The sequence below is a fragment of the Oncorhynchus mykiss genome, chromosome 7 (assembly GCF_057628025.1).
Source record: "Oncorhynchus mykiss isolate SJ-2025 chromosome 7, ASM5762802v1, whole genome shotgun sequence".
NCBI lineage: Eukaryota > Metazoa > Chordata > Actinopteri > Salmoniformes > Salmonidae > Oncorhynchus > Oncorhynchus mykiss.
Genome location: NC_143028.1, coordinates 71017501 through 71032459, shown reverse-complemented (window position 1 = coordinate 71032459; position 14959 = coordinate 71017501). Strand labels below are relative to the sequence as shown.

The following is a 14959-nucleotide window of genomic DNA, read 5'->3' as shown; positions in this document are numbered from 1 at the left end:
ACATAACTGAACCTAGGTGAGCACTCTTACACGCGTTATGAATAGGAGCTCAGATCTCAAAGACAACTAAACCTAGATGAGCACTCTTACACACTTTATGAATAGGAGCTCAGATGTCAAAGACAACTAAACCTAGATGAGCACTCTTACACACTTTATGAATACGAGCTCAGATCTCAAAGACATAACTGAACCTAGGTGAGCACTCTTACACGCTTTATGAATAGGAGCTCAGATCTCAAAGGAAACTGAACCTAGGTGAGCACTCTTACACGCGTTATGAATACGAGCTCAGATCTCAAAGACAACTAAACCTAGATGAGCACTCTTACACACTTTATGAATACGAGCTCAGACCTCTACTGTTTCATTGTTAACCTTCATCAACAGGATTTTGTGGATGCTCCTTTGACAATCCCTGTGTGCTTTACCAAGAACTTGAATATAGACTGGAGTAAATATCAGGTATGTCTACTAATACCTGAATATCAGGTGCATCTACTACTTTCCCTATATAACCATAATTATACTGTATTCAATACTTCAGCGAGCTGTGATTCTGAGTCTTTCCTGATATTAGTGGTCTCACAGTGACCTCTGTAGGTGGGTTATGAAGCTGCATCTGTTTGCTGGCGAATTAGCAGATTTTTTGGGGCAAAGTTTTACTTGCTATAACTGTGATATGTGGTTTTCGCAACTAGTTACCTTAAGTTGAATGATTGAAATGTAATCTAGAAACGGTTTAAATTCAGTCTGTTATACCTAATCTGGTAACTCAAGCCAACTTTTTGTAATTTTATCATACTTTTTAATTTTTATTACTGTGGCTAATGACATTGTCTGAAAGCTTTGAAAACATCCCAAATACAGCATCTATACATCATCTATACAGCTAAGAACAACAATGTGACTTGAAAACAAGTTGACACTGAGGCTAAAGAAAGTGTGCTTTATCAATATACCTGATTTGGCTAACTGTTACTTTGGACAAAATCAAGACGTTAATATTCTTGTAATGATTTTTGTGTAAAAAAAATCTTAAATTACACCTCCAATTAGAGCAAATTCTGAAATAAGTAAAAAAAAAACAGCCCTAGTTTAAATGCATATGTTTAGGTTATAAGTGATGCAGTCCCCACACCAGGGCCACGTTCACTTGGCAAATGTTGTGGAATGTTGCAGATAGACATGAAATGAATACCGCTGATGTGATTCCTTATTCCACATGTCTGTCTGAACGCTAGTGCACCCCAGATGAAAATGTGTTGAAACTCTGTGTTCCTCTGTTTCAGTCTTGGGACCTGGTCCAGCAGACCCAGAACTACCTGAAGCTGTTGCTTCACATCATCAACAGCGACGGTCAGTGCCTGTGTGTGTGTGGGTCTGGTGTGTGTGTGTGGGGGGGGGGGTCTGGGGGGTGTGTGTGTGTGGGTCTGGTGTGTGTGTGTGTGGGTCTGGTGTGTGTGTGTGTGTGGGTGTGGGGTGGGGGGGTGTGGGTGTGGGTCTGGTGTGTGGGTCTGGTGTTTGTGTGTGTGTGGGGAGGTGTCTGGTGTGTCTGGGGTGTGTGGGTCGTGTGGGGGGTGGGGGGGGGTCTGGTGTGTGGGTGGGTCTGGCTCCTAGGGGGTGTCTGGCTCCTTGGGGGCTGTAACCAATTTCTTTCAGGAAGTAAATTGACCTAGAAAAGACTGGTTAAGTCCTATCTCATATCTCATAAGGGTCCAGTGAGGGTCTCTGAGATGTTGAACTACTAGTCTTGTTCATGGGCTTTATTCCTCATCACTTCCTAATCTCTATAAAACCTTGTGTCAACCTTCATTTCTTAAGTGGTTCTGATTTGGTTGTGATTGGGTTTGCTCCCTGTAGACGAGAGCGGTCTCCTCGTGCACTGCATATCCGGTTGGGACCGGACACCTCTCTTCGTGTCCCTCCTGCGTCTCTCGCTGTGGGCAGTAAGTGTTCTCCTCTTATCTCTCTCTTTTATTCCTGTCCATCTGTTTCTCTATTTTTCTCTCCTAGGCATGGGCGGCCTTCATACCGACCTTGTGCGGCTTTCATACCGACCTTGTGCCGTACCAGGGTATTTGGTAATACCGGCATTGCTCACAAGGGGCGCTAGTTTCAAAACCCACTGAGCCTTTGTAATCCGAAGGTTAGCAATGCTAACAAGTATATGTTAAATCCCATAGGGAATGCTAACTTAATGCTAACGATTGCATTGTGAACATTTTATAGTCTCTGACTTAAACTATTTTCATGACAGACATCCCAGCTCATAAAAGTATACAAGTAACCAAAGTATACAAGTAACCAACAAAATTCTACTCACAGTTTTCTGCACCCTCAAAACAAATATTACACAGCAAGGCTCATGATCCAGAAGGAGATTCTCTGCTTTCCGGCATGCAAAGCTTGATTTTGAAAGAAGCTAACAACTTGGATTCCGCTATTTCAGCCACACCCGTTGCTGACAGGTGTATAAAATCGAGCACACAGCCAATAAATCTCCATAAACAAACACATTGGCAGTAGAATGGCCTGTACTTAAGACCTCAGTGACTTTCAATGTGGCACTGTCAAAGGATGCCACCTTTCCAACAAGTCAATTGTAAGTGCCCCGGTCAGTTGTAAGTGCTGGAGCAACAACGACTCGGCCACAAGCTCACAGAACGGCATCGCCGACTGCTAAAGCGAGTAAAAATCATCTGTCCTCGGCTGCAACACTCAGGCAAAGTTCCAAACTGCCTCTGGAAGCAATGTCAGCACAAGAACTGTTCGTCGAGATCTTCATGAAATGGATTTCCATGGCAGAGCAGCCGCACACAAGCCTAAGATTACCATGTGCAATGTCAATCTTCGCCTTGAGTGGTATAAAGCTCTCTGCCACTCTGGAGCAGTGGAAACGTGTTCTCTGGAGGAATGAATCACGCTTCACCATCTGACAGTCCGACGGACAAATCTAGGTTTGGCGGATGCCAGGAGAACGCTACCTGCCCCAATGCATAGTGCCAACTGTAAAGTTTGGTGGAGGAGGAATAATGGTCTGGGGCAGTTTTTTATGGTTTGGGCTTGGCCTCTAAGTTCTAGTGAAGGGAAATCAAATTTTATTGGTCATATACACATGGTTAGCAGATGTTATTGCGAGTGTAGCAAAATGCTTGTGCAAATCTTAACACTGCAGCGTCCAATGACATTGTAGATGATTCTGTGTTTCTAACTACAGTGGGGCAAAAAAGTATTTAGTCAGCCACCAATTGTGCAAGTTCTCCCACTTAAAAAGATGAGGCCTGTAATTTTCATCATAGGTACACTTCAACTAAGACAGACAAAATTAGGAAAAGAAATCCAGAAAATCACATTGTAGGATTTTTTCAATGAATGTATTTGCAAATTATGGTGGAAAATAAGTATTTGGTCACCTACAAACAAGACCTCTCACAGACCTGTAACTTCTTCTTTAATAGGCACCTCTGTCCTCCACTCGTTACCTGTATTAATGGCACCTGTTTGAACTTGTTATCAGTATAAAAGACACCTGTCCACAACCTCAAACAGTCACACTCCAAACTCCACTATGGCAAAGAGCTGTCAAAGGACACCAGACACAACATTGTAGACCTGCACCAGGCTGGGAAGACTGAATCTGCAATAGGTAAGCAGCTTGGTTTGAAGAAATCAACTGTGGGAGCAATTATTAGGAAATGGAAGACATACAAGACCACTGATAATCTCCCTCGATCTGGGGCTCCACGCAAGATCTCACCCCGTGGGGTCAAAATGATCACAAGAACGGTGAGCAAAAATCCCAGAACCACACGGGGGGACCTAGTGAATGACCTGCAGAGAGCTGGGACCAAAGTAACAAAGCCTACCATCAGTAACACACTACGCCGCCAGGGACTCAAATCCTGCAGTGCCAGACGTGTCCCCTGCTTAAGCCAGTACATTTCCAGGCCCGTCTGAAGTTTGCTAGAGAGCATTTGGATGATCCAGAAGAAGATTGGGAGAATGTCATATGGTCAGATGAAACCAAAATATAACTTTTTGGTAAAAACTCAACTTGTCGTGTTTGGAGGACAAAGAATGCTGAGTTGCATCCAAAGAACACCATACCTACTGTGAAGCATGGGGGTGGAAACATCATTCTTTGGGGCTGTTTTTCTGCAAAGGGACCAGGACGACTGATCCGTGTAAAGGAAAGAATGAATGGGGCCATGTATCATGAGATTTTGAGTGAAAACCTCCTTCCATCAGCAAGGGCATTGAAGATGAAACGTGGCTGGGTCTTTCAGCATGACAATGATCCCAAACACACCGCCCGGGCAACGAAGGAGTGGCTTCGTAAGAATCATTTCAAGGTCCTGGAGTGGCCTAGCCAGTCTCCAGAGCTCAACCCCATAGAAAATCTTTGGAGGGAGTTGAAAGTCCGTGTTGCCCAGCAACAGCCCCAAAACATCACTGCTCTAGAGGATCTGCATGGAGGAATGGGCCAAAATACCAGCAACAGTGTGTGAAAACCTTGTGAAGACTTACAGAAAACGTTTGACCTCTGTCATTGCCAACAAAGGGTATATAATAAAGTATTGAGAAACTTTTGTTATTGACCAAATATTTATTTTCCACCATAATTTGCAAATAAATTCATAAAAAATCCTACAATGTGGTTTTCTGGATTGTTTTCTTTCTCATTTTGTCTGTCATAGTTGAAGTGTACCTATGATGAACATTACAGGCCTCTCTCATCTTTAAGTGGGAGAACTTGCACAATTGATGGCTGACTAAACACTTTTTTGCCCCACTGTTTGTGGAAGGCCCTTTCCTGTTTCAGCATGACAATGCCCCTGTGCACAAAGCGAGGTCCATACAAAAATGCTTTGTTGATATCGGTGGGGAAGAACTTGACTGGTCTGCACAGAGCCCTGACCTCAACCCCATCAAACACCTTTGGTATGAATTGGAACACCGACTGCGAGCTAGGCAATGCTATTGTGGCTGAATGGAAGTCCCCAAAGCAATGTTCCAACATCTAGTAGAAAGCCTTCCCAGAAGAGTGGAGGCTGTTATAGCAGCAAAGGGGGGACCAGCTCCATATTAATGCCCCTGATTTGGGAATAATATGTTCACATACTTTTGCTACCATATTAGCTAACCAAATGTACAACTGCAGAGCAATTAGCACATTGTGTGTGTGCTTGTAAACCAACACCAGGTCACTGTTACTACCTGTACTCTTCATAATGAAAAATGTGACAGGTGAAATGAAGAACGCGATCTGCTTTATCTCCTAATGTATTGCACAAGTTGACTGCAGGTATTTACATAAAAAATATTCAAATGTATAAAAAAATGTAAATAGTTTCAACGGTATTGAAAAACCATCCCGTGGTTATTTCCAAATAACTCGGTATACGGTAAATACGATATACCTCTCTCGTGCTCTCTCTCTCTACCTCTCTACCTCCGCCAACCAGGTATCCATTTTGTAATTCAATTCCAAAGGCACTTCTTCAAAATGAATGTTCTGTAATCCCACAATGAATTCCCCCCCCCCCGTGCCCCTCCCATTTTATATATTCATACGCAAATGGAATTCAGATTCAAGGCCCACCGCTTAATCACCAGATTCAATATTCAGTGTCTGCATTTATTTAAAATGTAATATTAGGTTTGGCCATATAAATATGCATCATATTTCAAATACTGAAATATTTCAAAGGGCCAATCAGTGGTTGAAACAATATCAAAGTGTTTTCTCTGCCACTGTCTCTGTAAAAAGCTGAAGGATAGGGCTAGAGAAATGTAATCACTCTCAAATTCAAAGACAGGACTGTAAGGTAAGGACTGACTGACCATCCATGTAAGGACTGACCATCCATGATATCATCATTGTTTTAAACATGTTTTCAGGCTGTGCATTGTTTTGTATACATTTTACTTTGTTTAGAAATATTGGAGTAAAACCAACTTATATTTTGGGCTCTGATGGGGTACGACAGTTAAATTAAGCTCATAAATTAAATTCTTCAATGGGTACATATCATTTAATGGATGTCCCAAAAATCTATGTAGCAATTGCTGATTGCCTCTTCAAGTATTTTAAATTTATTTCAAAATAATATTTGAACCCAGGAATTTGTACCTGACACTTTTCACTACATCTATCATGCATGGTATATCTTACAAACGGAATTTAAAAAAATAGACCGAGGATAGCGGCTAGCTCGTAATCCAACGACCATGCCAATGCCACCATGTGGTGCCCATTGAGGCTAAATTGCATTCTTGAATGATTTATTTTCTAGGATGGTGCCGTCCACGCCAGTCTGGAGCCGGCTGAAATCCTCTATCTGACCATCGCCTACGACTGGTTCCTCTTTGGGTAAGGATTCACATTGTGAGCTCAATGGACCTCTCTCCTCTCCTCTCTCTCATATATATAATTACCGCTGTGCATCTCTCCAATGTTTAACTCATCAAATGGAGTCAAAAAGAAAACGGCTGCCCTCCAGATAGCCCAATAGAGTAATTATTCTTGTCCAAACTCCTGGGACTGCTTTCAAGGAGGAGGGATGGGACCGACCAAGAATAGTACACACACACACACACACACACCTTCCATTCTTCCTTCCAACAATCCATCATAATTGGTCATTTTTTTCAACTGTCGGGTTTGATGTGGTGGTCTGTATTGATTTGTTATCTCTCCATCACTTAAAGGTAGACCCAGCGATAAGATTTAGATGGAAGAAGTAAACGGCATAGTGGGTCATTTTCCGCAACAACTAAGAGTGTTGAAGCGCAAGGCTAAACCTTTCTGCAGCGTGAAGAGAACCCGTGCACATGCGCAAAGACTTAGTGTGACTGTGTGAGAGCGAAGTCTTGCATCGTACCAATCACAATATCTGCAGTGCTGCTCGTGGCAACGTCATCTCGCTGGGTCTAACTTTAACCTCCCATTGAGAGTTGGTTCATTTGTTCGTTTCACCTTTAAATGTGAAAGGTAACTTGACTGATTCGTGTTCAAAGCCAGAGGTCAGAGATGATAGGAGGGATGATGGGTCAATTGGTTATTGGTATACTTTTGTAAACGATGAGTTCTAAACTGAATCCTCTTCTTTTTGCTTTGCAGTCTCCATCTTCACTTTGATCTTAAGATTTATACTGTTTGATCAAATAAGTATTTAAATTGTAAAAGTATAACTGGCACACCTACATTGTTATCAGGAGCATGGCGAAAACTGTACACTGAATAGAAAGGAAAAGGAATTGAGAAAGATTGAAGGAGTTAAATAGGTTGGTTGGGGATGGTGGCTCATAATCATATGTAGTAAAGGGTTCTTAGCTAGATTTTTTTTTGATGGATTCGGCGATCATTGTCACCGATCTGGTCTGTGTTTCCTACAGTCATATGCTACCTGATCGCCTCAGCAAAGGAGAGGAGGTCTGTAGTACTCTAACACAATATTAATGCAATGGCGTGTGTGTGTGGAATATTAAAACATTGATTATACATTTTTCTATTTAGTTATTATGGTTCTTGCCCCGAAGTTCAAACACTGTTGCCAACCTCATGAATTAGTTTTTTAGGAATTTACTGCACCAAAGTAGATTGAATGGCTTGTAAAGATAAGAGTGCAGCTTTGTCTGATACATTTTATGAAACTGATATACCAGACTACTGTAACTATTCACTAAGTATGTTCCAATTTTCAACTAAAGTGAGGTGTTTGGGGATGTTTTTCAAAACTAGGGGGCAGTATTTTGTCACGTATTTAATTCATCTCCAACACTAAACTCCTTCTCTTCCTCCTGGCAGATTTTATTTTTTTGCTTCAATTTTTTGAAGCACATTGTCTCAGAGAAGTTCTCTGCCATGAAGAAACCGAGGTGAGTGAAATGTCACGGAACAACAGACGTTTCAAATGGAAATGCACTTTTTATAAAATATTGTCCGTCCCTGAAATGGAAACCCTAGTCCTCATATAGTACACTACCATTACCAGAGCACTATTGGCCCTGGTCAAAAGTGGTGCACTATATAGAGAATAGGGTGCCATTTCGGGGACACATACATTGTCATTCAGCCTGTACACCCAGTGTACAATGCCCTTAAGCCACTCTTTTAAATGTTTCAACAGGAGAGTTGTAAGTATACCTACAGCCACTCAGGGCAATAATGCTGTTATTTCATGGTCCGATTCCCACTGTGACAAAACAGATTTATTTTTTCTCTCTGTGTTCTTTGATCGCTCGCTCTCTTTCACTTTTTTTTCTCTCCTCCCTCCCTCGCTCTTTCTTTTTCTCTCTCTGTGTCTCTCTGTGTGTGTGTGTATTGTTTCAGCATCCCTTTTTCTCTCCAGTCTCCACAGAAGGAAAAACTCTCATTTCAAAGACACTGATTTCACAGTGGACGACCTCTGCCATTTGAGTAAGTTGTTTCCCTGGAGACATTTCAAGAGCTTGAGACTAAGGTTCTATCAGTGTTATTGACCAAATTTAGTTATTTACATAGCCTTGTTCTGTTTAATGTTCTCTAGTCATGTAGTACTCTAAATACCACAGTTTTAAGTTGTTAGAGAAAAAATACAATAAAAAAATTGCTGACACCATTCAAACCAATGAGGGTTCGGAACTTAAAGTTATCTCAATCATATTTTTGTAGATTGAACCTTGTAGTCCCAAGCTCTTGATTTGCAACAGTTTATTTTCTGCATCAAAAGGGGGCTTAGGTGTTGGGGTGTTTTTTTTTTGCATTTTTAAAGCTTATGTCATGCAATGTTATGCATTTTGCCATGGCTAATCCTGTGTTATTTTGTTCAAACATAATAACAAAATGTATACTGCTAAATTAATTGTTTTGGGGAATTTTCAATTCTATCTGAGTGTAACTTTTATTTTGGTGATTGTTAGTTTTCAAAGATTATACTATAAAAATATATAGGTCCATTATCTTTTCTACGTATTTTATATATGGTTTTAATCATTACATTTGACATTGAAAACTTTTCCATACCATATTATAATTTAGTTTTACAGTTTGGATTTAGGCGACCTGAAAAAACGGTTAGGCGACCCTCCGCAAGGATTTCAATGGCAGAAAATCCCTGTTATATGAAAGGGATAATCAACAAGAGGCTATGTATTTTACTGAAAATAATGCATGATCTGAAAGATGTGTGCCACGACTAACCTTCCACAGAATTGCATTATTTTCCAGAGAACACATAGAGCCCGAAGTTGATTATCCCACTTATGCAATGACTATAATTTAAACATTTGTCGCTAGAAAATGTGTTCATTTGCCGATAGAAATGCACTGAAGTAGCTAGCTAGCAAGTTTACTAGATAGCTACAGCAGTTGCCTTGGTAACCAAACTGACTGACTTGCTAGCTTAGCTATCCAAACCATCAGTCCTCTTAGCTTGCAATGAAAATCAATTTTAACAATGGCAATAATATTTTAAATTCATCTTTTGCTTTCAAAAGCAGCTCAAATATAGAACATGGAAGAATGATATTCATAGCCATTGAATATTGCTGTGCATTATAGGGAGATAATTCACGCTGTCTGCTAGTGCGTCGTAGCACAAACCTTCCACATCAGGCGTTATGTTCCATATAACTTATAGCCCCTCGTTGATTATCCCTTACATAATATTTTATGATGTCACAGTACCTACATGTACTTGGTAGTCTGTGGCTCATTAAACAGGTTTTCTTTTTTTTAACTAGGCAAATTCTTATTTACAATGACTGCCTACCAAAAGGCAAAAGGCCTCCTGCTGGGACTGGGGGCTGGAATATAAAATATAAATATAGGACAAAACACACATCACAACAAGAGAGAACACTACATAAAGAGAGACCTAAGACAACAACATAGCAAGGCAGCAACACATGACAACACAGCGTGGCAGCAACACATGACAACACAGCGTGGCAGCAACACATGACAACACAGCGTGGTAGCAACACAACATGACAACACAGCGTGGTAGCAACACAACATGACAACACAGCGTGGCAGCAACACATGACAACACAGCGTGGCAGCAACACATGACAACACAGCGTGGTAGCAACACAACATGACAACACAGCGTGGTAGCAACACAACATGACAACACAGCGTGGCAGCAACACATGACAACACAGCGTGGCAGCAACACAACATGACAACACAGCGTGGCAGCAACACATGACAACACAGCGTGGCAGCAACACAACATGACAACACAGCGTGGCAGCAACACAACATGACAACACAGCGTGGTAGCAACACAACATGACAACACAGCGTGGCAGCAACACAACATGACAACACAGCGTGGCAGCAACACATGACAACACAGCGTGGCAGCAACACAACATGACAACACAGCGTGGCAGCAACACAACATGACAACACAGCGTGGCAGCAACACAACATGACAACACAGCGTGGCAGCAACACAACATGACAACACAGCGTGGCAGCAACACAACATGACAACACAGCGTGGCAGCAACACAACATGACAACACAGCGTGGCAGCAACACAACATGACAACACAGCGTGGCAGCAACACATGACAACACAGCGTGGCAGCAACACATGACAACACAGCGTGGCAGCAACACATGACAACACAGCGTGGCAGCAACACATGACAACACAGCGTGGCAGCAACACATGACAACACAGCGTGGCAGCAACACATGACAACACAGCGTGGCAGCAACACAACATGACAACACAGCGTGGTAGCAACACAACATGACAACACAGCGTGGTAGCAACACAACATGACAACACAGCGTGGTAGCAACACAACATGACAACACAGCGTGGCAGCAACACATGACAACACAGCGTGGCAGCAACACATGACAACACAGCGTGGCAGCAACACAACATGACAACACAGCGTGGCAGCAACACATGACAACACAGCGTGGTAGCAACACAACATGACAACACAGCGTGGTAGCAACACAACATGACAACACAGCGTGGCAGCAACACATGACAACACAGCGTGGCAGCAACACAACATGACAACACAGCGTGGTAGCAACACAACATGACAACACAGCGTGGTAGCAACACAACATGACAACACAGCGTGGCAGCAACACATGACAACACAGCGTGGCAGCAACACAACATGACAACACAGCGTGGCAGCAACACAACATGACAACACAGCGTGGCAGCAACACAACATGACAACACAGCGTGGCAGCAACACATGACAACACAGCGTGGTAGCAACACAACATGACAACACAGCGTGGTAGCAACACAACATGACAACACAGCGTGGCAGCAACACAACAACACAGCAACACAACATGACAACACAGCGTGGTAGCAACACAACATGACAACACAGCGTGGCAGCAACACAACATGACAACACAGCGTGGCAGCAACACATGACAACACAGCGTGGCAGCAACACAACATGACAACACAGCGTGGCAGCAACACAACATGACAACACAGTGTGGCAGCAACACATGACAACACAGCGTGGCAGCAACACAACATGACAACACAGCGTGGCAGCAACACATGACAACACAGCGTGGCAGCAACACATGACAACACAGCGTGGTAGCAACACAACATGACAACACAGCGTGGTAGCAACACAACAAGGTAGCAGTATAAAACATGGCAAGAAGGTAGAGAACAATACATCACGCAAAGCAGCCACAACTGCCAGTAAAAGTGTCCATGATTGAGTCTTTGAATGAAGAGATTGAGATAAAACTGTCCAGTTTGAGTGTTTGTTGCAGCTCGTTCCAGTCGCTAGCTGCAGCAAATTGAAAAGACGAGCGACCCAGGGATGTGTGTGCTTTGGAGACCTTTAACAGAATGTGACTGGCAGAACGGATGTTGTATGTGGAGGATTAGGGCTGCAGTAGATATCTCAGATAGGGGGGAGTGAGGCCTAAGAGTTTTTTTAAAAATGTTTAATAAATAAGCATCAGTGGGTCTTGCGAGGGGTATACAGAGATGAGCAGTATAGAGTGCAGTAATGTGTCCTATAAGGAGCACAAGACGTGTGCTAGAATAATTAGTATCGCTGCTAATGAGGATGGTATGCCATAATAATGAGAACTTTAGATAGTTCATTATTATATATTACATAAGGATAGAGGTTTGTACAGTGGTGCTAAGAAACTTTAGAAAAGCCATGGTATGAATTCCCACTGTACCTCAGTTCTGATTTAACATGATGAGCTTTTATGTCTTGTCCCCCTCGACATGATACACAGAGCTTTGAACGGAGCTGCATTTACAGCTACTGGAAACAATTAACCTCATTTCATAATAATTATGTTTGTTGATAGAGACTGTTGCGTTCACAGACCTGTTTGTCTCCATGTAAATTGTTGAGGCTGGGTTTGACTACAAGCTGTCACCTACTATAACGTCTCTGACCATTAGCTGTCATGTTATGATTCCCAGAGCCAAATGGGATCCCCTAAAACGGCAGACTTATTGTCCAGATCTCTGGCAAAAGGCATGTATTGTTTGACTAAGAATTATTGTGGTTTCATGAGACACAAAATTCTTAAATATCAAACGTATACATGAACCAACATACAGACAACATTCCTGCCAAAATGTCACAATTGGCAACTTCCAGTGTATTTTTAATTAGTACCTCCCCTACAACTAGTCTCTCCTCTGATTGGTCTGATGGCCTGTCCGCTAAACCCGTGTCTCCCGTGTGATTGGTGCAGAGTCCAGGGACCGGGGCAGCGTGACCAGCCTGAGCAGTGACTTCTCTCTGATCACGGAGGACGTGGGCGGAGCCACCTGCCTCACCAACGACGCCGTGGACCTGTTTTCCGGCCAGCCCCTGGCAGCCTCCAGCTGGTGAGTTCTCCTCCCCCTCTCCGTCTGTCTATTGGTGTGACCCGTAACGTTAGTATAAAAATAATTATCTTAATTAAATCATTTAGTTAGCAGACGCTTTGTGTCTGCCCTGCTCTATATGTTGTGTCATGTTGACAAGTCTTCCTTCCATCGAATTCATCGAAGTCCAGTATGGTTCTAACTTCTTTGGAGAGAATGTGTTCTCAGCCAACTTGCCTAAAAGTAATACCAAATGAAGAGTAAGATAATGTCAAACCTAACTCTCCTTTTCTATGGCCTCCCAGGAGGAAGGGACACAACTCGTCCCCACAGACGGTGCTGTGGAACCGGCCCAACCCCCTGCAGGAGCGGCTGGCCCACCCCCTCAGTCAAGAAACCAAGTCCTCCAGCTCTTCCTCCTCCAACCAATCAGAGACGGGTTTCACGCATGCAGGCAGCAGTCCTATGTCTGTGCCCGGGAGAAGGTAAGCCTTCACTTAGAAGTCAGTCGTAGTTTTTTTTTTATTTTAAAGATTTATTTTAAGTCTATTCAGAAGGCATGAGGTATGGAAGGTATGAAATGAGTGTGGAAACAGAAATAGAGGTGCTACATGGGGTCGGAAGAGGGAAGTTTACATACACCTTAGCCAAATACATTTAAACTCAGTTTTTCACCATTCCTGACGTTTAATCCTAGTCTTAGGTCAGTTAGGATCACCATGTCAGAATAATATTAGAGAGAATGATTTATTTCAACTTTTATTTCTTTCATCACATTCCCACTGGGTCAGAAGTTTACATACACTAAATTAGTATTTCGTAGCATTGCCTTTAAATTGTTTAACTTGGGTCAAAGCTTTCCACAAGCTTCCCACAATAAATTGGGTGAATTTTGGCCCATTCCTCCTGACAGAGTTGGTGTAACTGAGTCAGGTTTGTAGGCCTCCTTGCTCCCACACACTTTTTCAGTTCTGCCCACAAATTTTCTATGGGATTGAGGTCAGGGCTTTGTGATGGCCACTCCAATAACTTGACTTTGTTGTCCTTAAGCCATTTTTCCACAACTTTGGAAGTATGCTTGGGGTCATTTGTCTATTTGGAAGACTCATTTGTGACCAAGCTTTAACTTGACTGATGCCTTGATGTTGCTTAAATATGTCCACATAATTTTCTTTCCTCATGACGCCATCTATTTTGTGAATTGCACCAGTCCCTCCTGCTGCAAAGCACCCCCACAACATGATGCTTCCACCCCCGTGCTTCACGGTTGGGATGGTGTTTTTCGGTTTTCAAGCCTCCCCCTTTTCCTCCTTTTTCCTGCTGTGGATATAGATACTTTCGTACCTGTTTCCTCCAGCATCTTCACAAGGTCCTTTGCTGTTGTTCTGGGATTGATTTGCACTTTTCGCACCAAAGTACATTCCTCTCTAGGAGACAGAACGCGTGTTATTGTTTGTACAGATGAACGTGGTACCTTCAGGCGTTTAGAAATTACTCCCAAGGATGAACCAGACTTGTGGAGGTCTACATTTTTTTTCCTGAGGTCTTGGCTGATTTCTATTGATTTTCCCATGATGTCAAGCACTGAGTTTGAAGGTAGGCCTTGAAATACATTCACAGATACACCTCCCATTGATGTCAATTAGTCTATCAGAAGCTTCTAAAGCCATGACATAATTTTCTGGAATTTTCCAAGCTGTTTCCAAGCTGTTTAAAGGCACAGTCAACTTAGTGTATATAAACTTCTGACCCACTGGAATTATGATAGTCAATTATAAGTGAAATTATCTGGTAATAGTCTGTAAACAAACAATTGTTGGAAAAATTACTTGTGTCATGCACAAAGTATATGTCCTAACCAACTTGCCAAAACTATAGTTTGTTAACAAGAAATTTGTGGAGTGGTTGAAAAACAATTTTAATGACTCCAACCTAAGTGTATGTAAACTTCCGACTTCAAGTGTATGTGCTTTAGACAGCGTAAATTGCTAGACCAACCTCAAGCACAGTCCGTCAGTTTATGGGCTCCAACCACAATGATGAGAGGGATACCATGTTTCAGCTACCTGTTTGGCTGGCTGTCTGCCTGTCTTTGTAAATTGATTGAC

At 42.4% G+C, this 14959-nt stretch overlaps 1 protein-coding gene across 8 annotated transcripts in view; it reads left to right on the top strand.

Annotated features, from left to right (window-relative positions):
* LOC110528513 (phosphatidylinositol-3,5-bisphosphate 3-phosphatase MTMR14) overlaps positions 1–14959 on the top strand; it is a 48052-nt gene that overhangs the window by 15233 nt on the left and 17860 nt on the right. For 6 of the 8 annotated variants that reach the window (XM_036984094.2, XM_036984093.2, XM_090241876.1 and 3 more), the window contains 9 exons: positions 391–465; positions 1293–1359; positions 1864–1949; positions 6300–6376; positions 7402–7438; positions 7814–7884; positions 8358–8425; positions 12737–12872; positions 13157–13336. In XM_036984094.2, coding sequence (XP_036839989.2) covers positions 391–465; positions 1293–1359; positions 1864–1949; positions 6300–6376; positions 7402–7438; positions 7814–7884; positions 8358–8425; positions 12737–12872; positions 13157–13336 — 797 coding nt within the window. Of the gene's footprint in view, positions 1–390; positions 466–1292; positions 1360–1863; positions 1950–6299; positions 6377–7401; positions 7439–7813; positions 7885–8338; positions 8426–12736; positions 12873–13156; positions 13337–14959 lie in introns of all 8 variants that reach the window. The other 2 variants (XR_016497435.1, XR_016497434.1) reach the window with 1 other exon arrangement.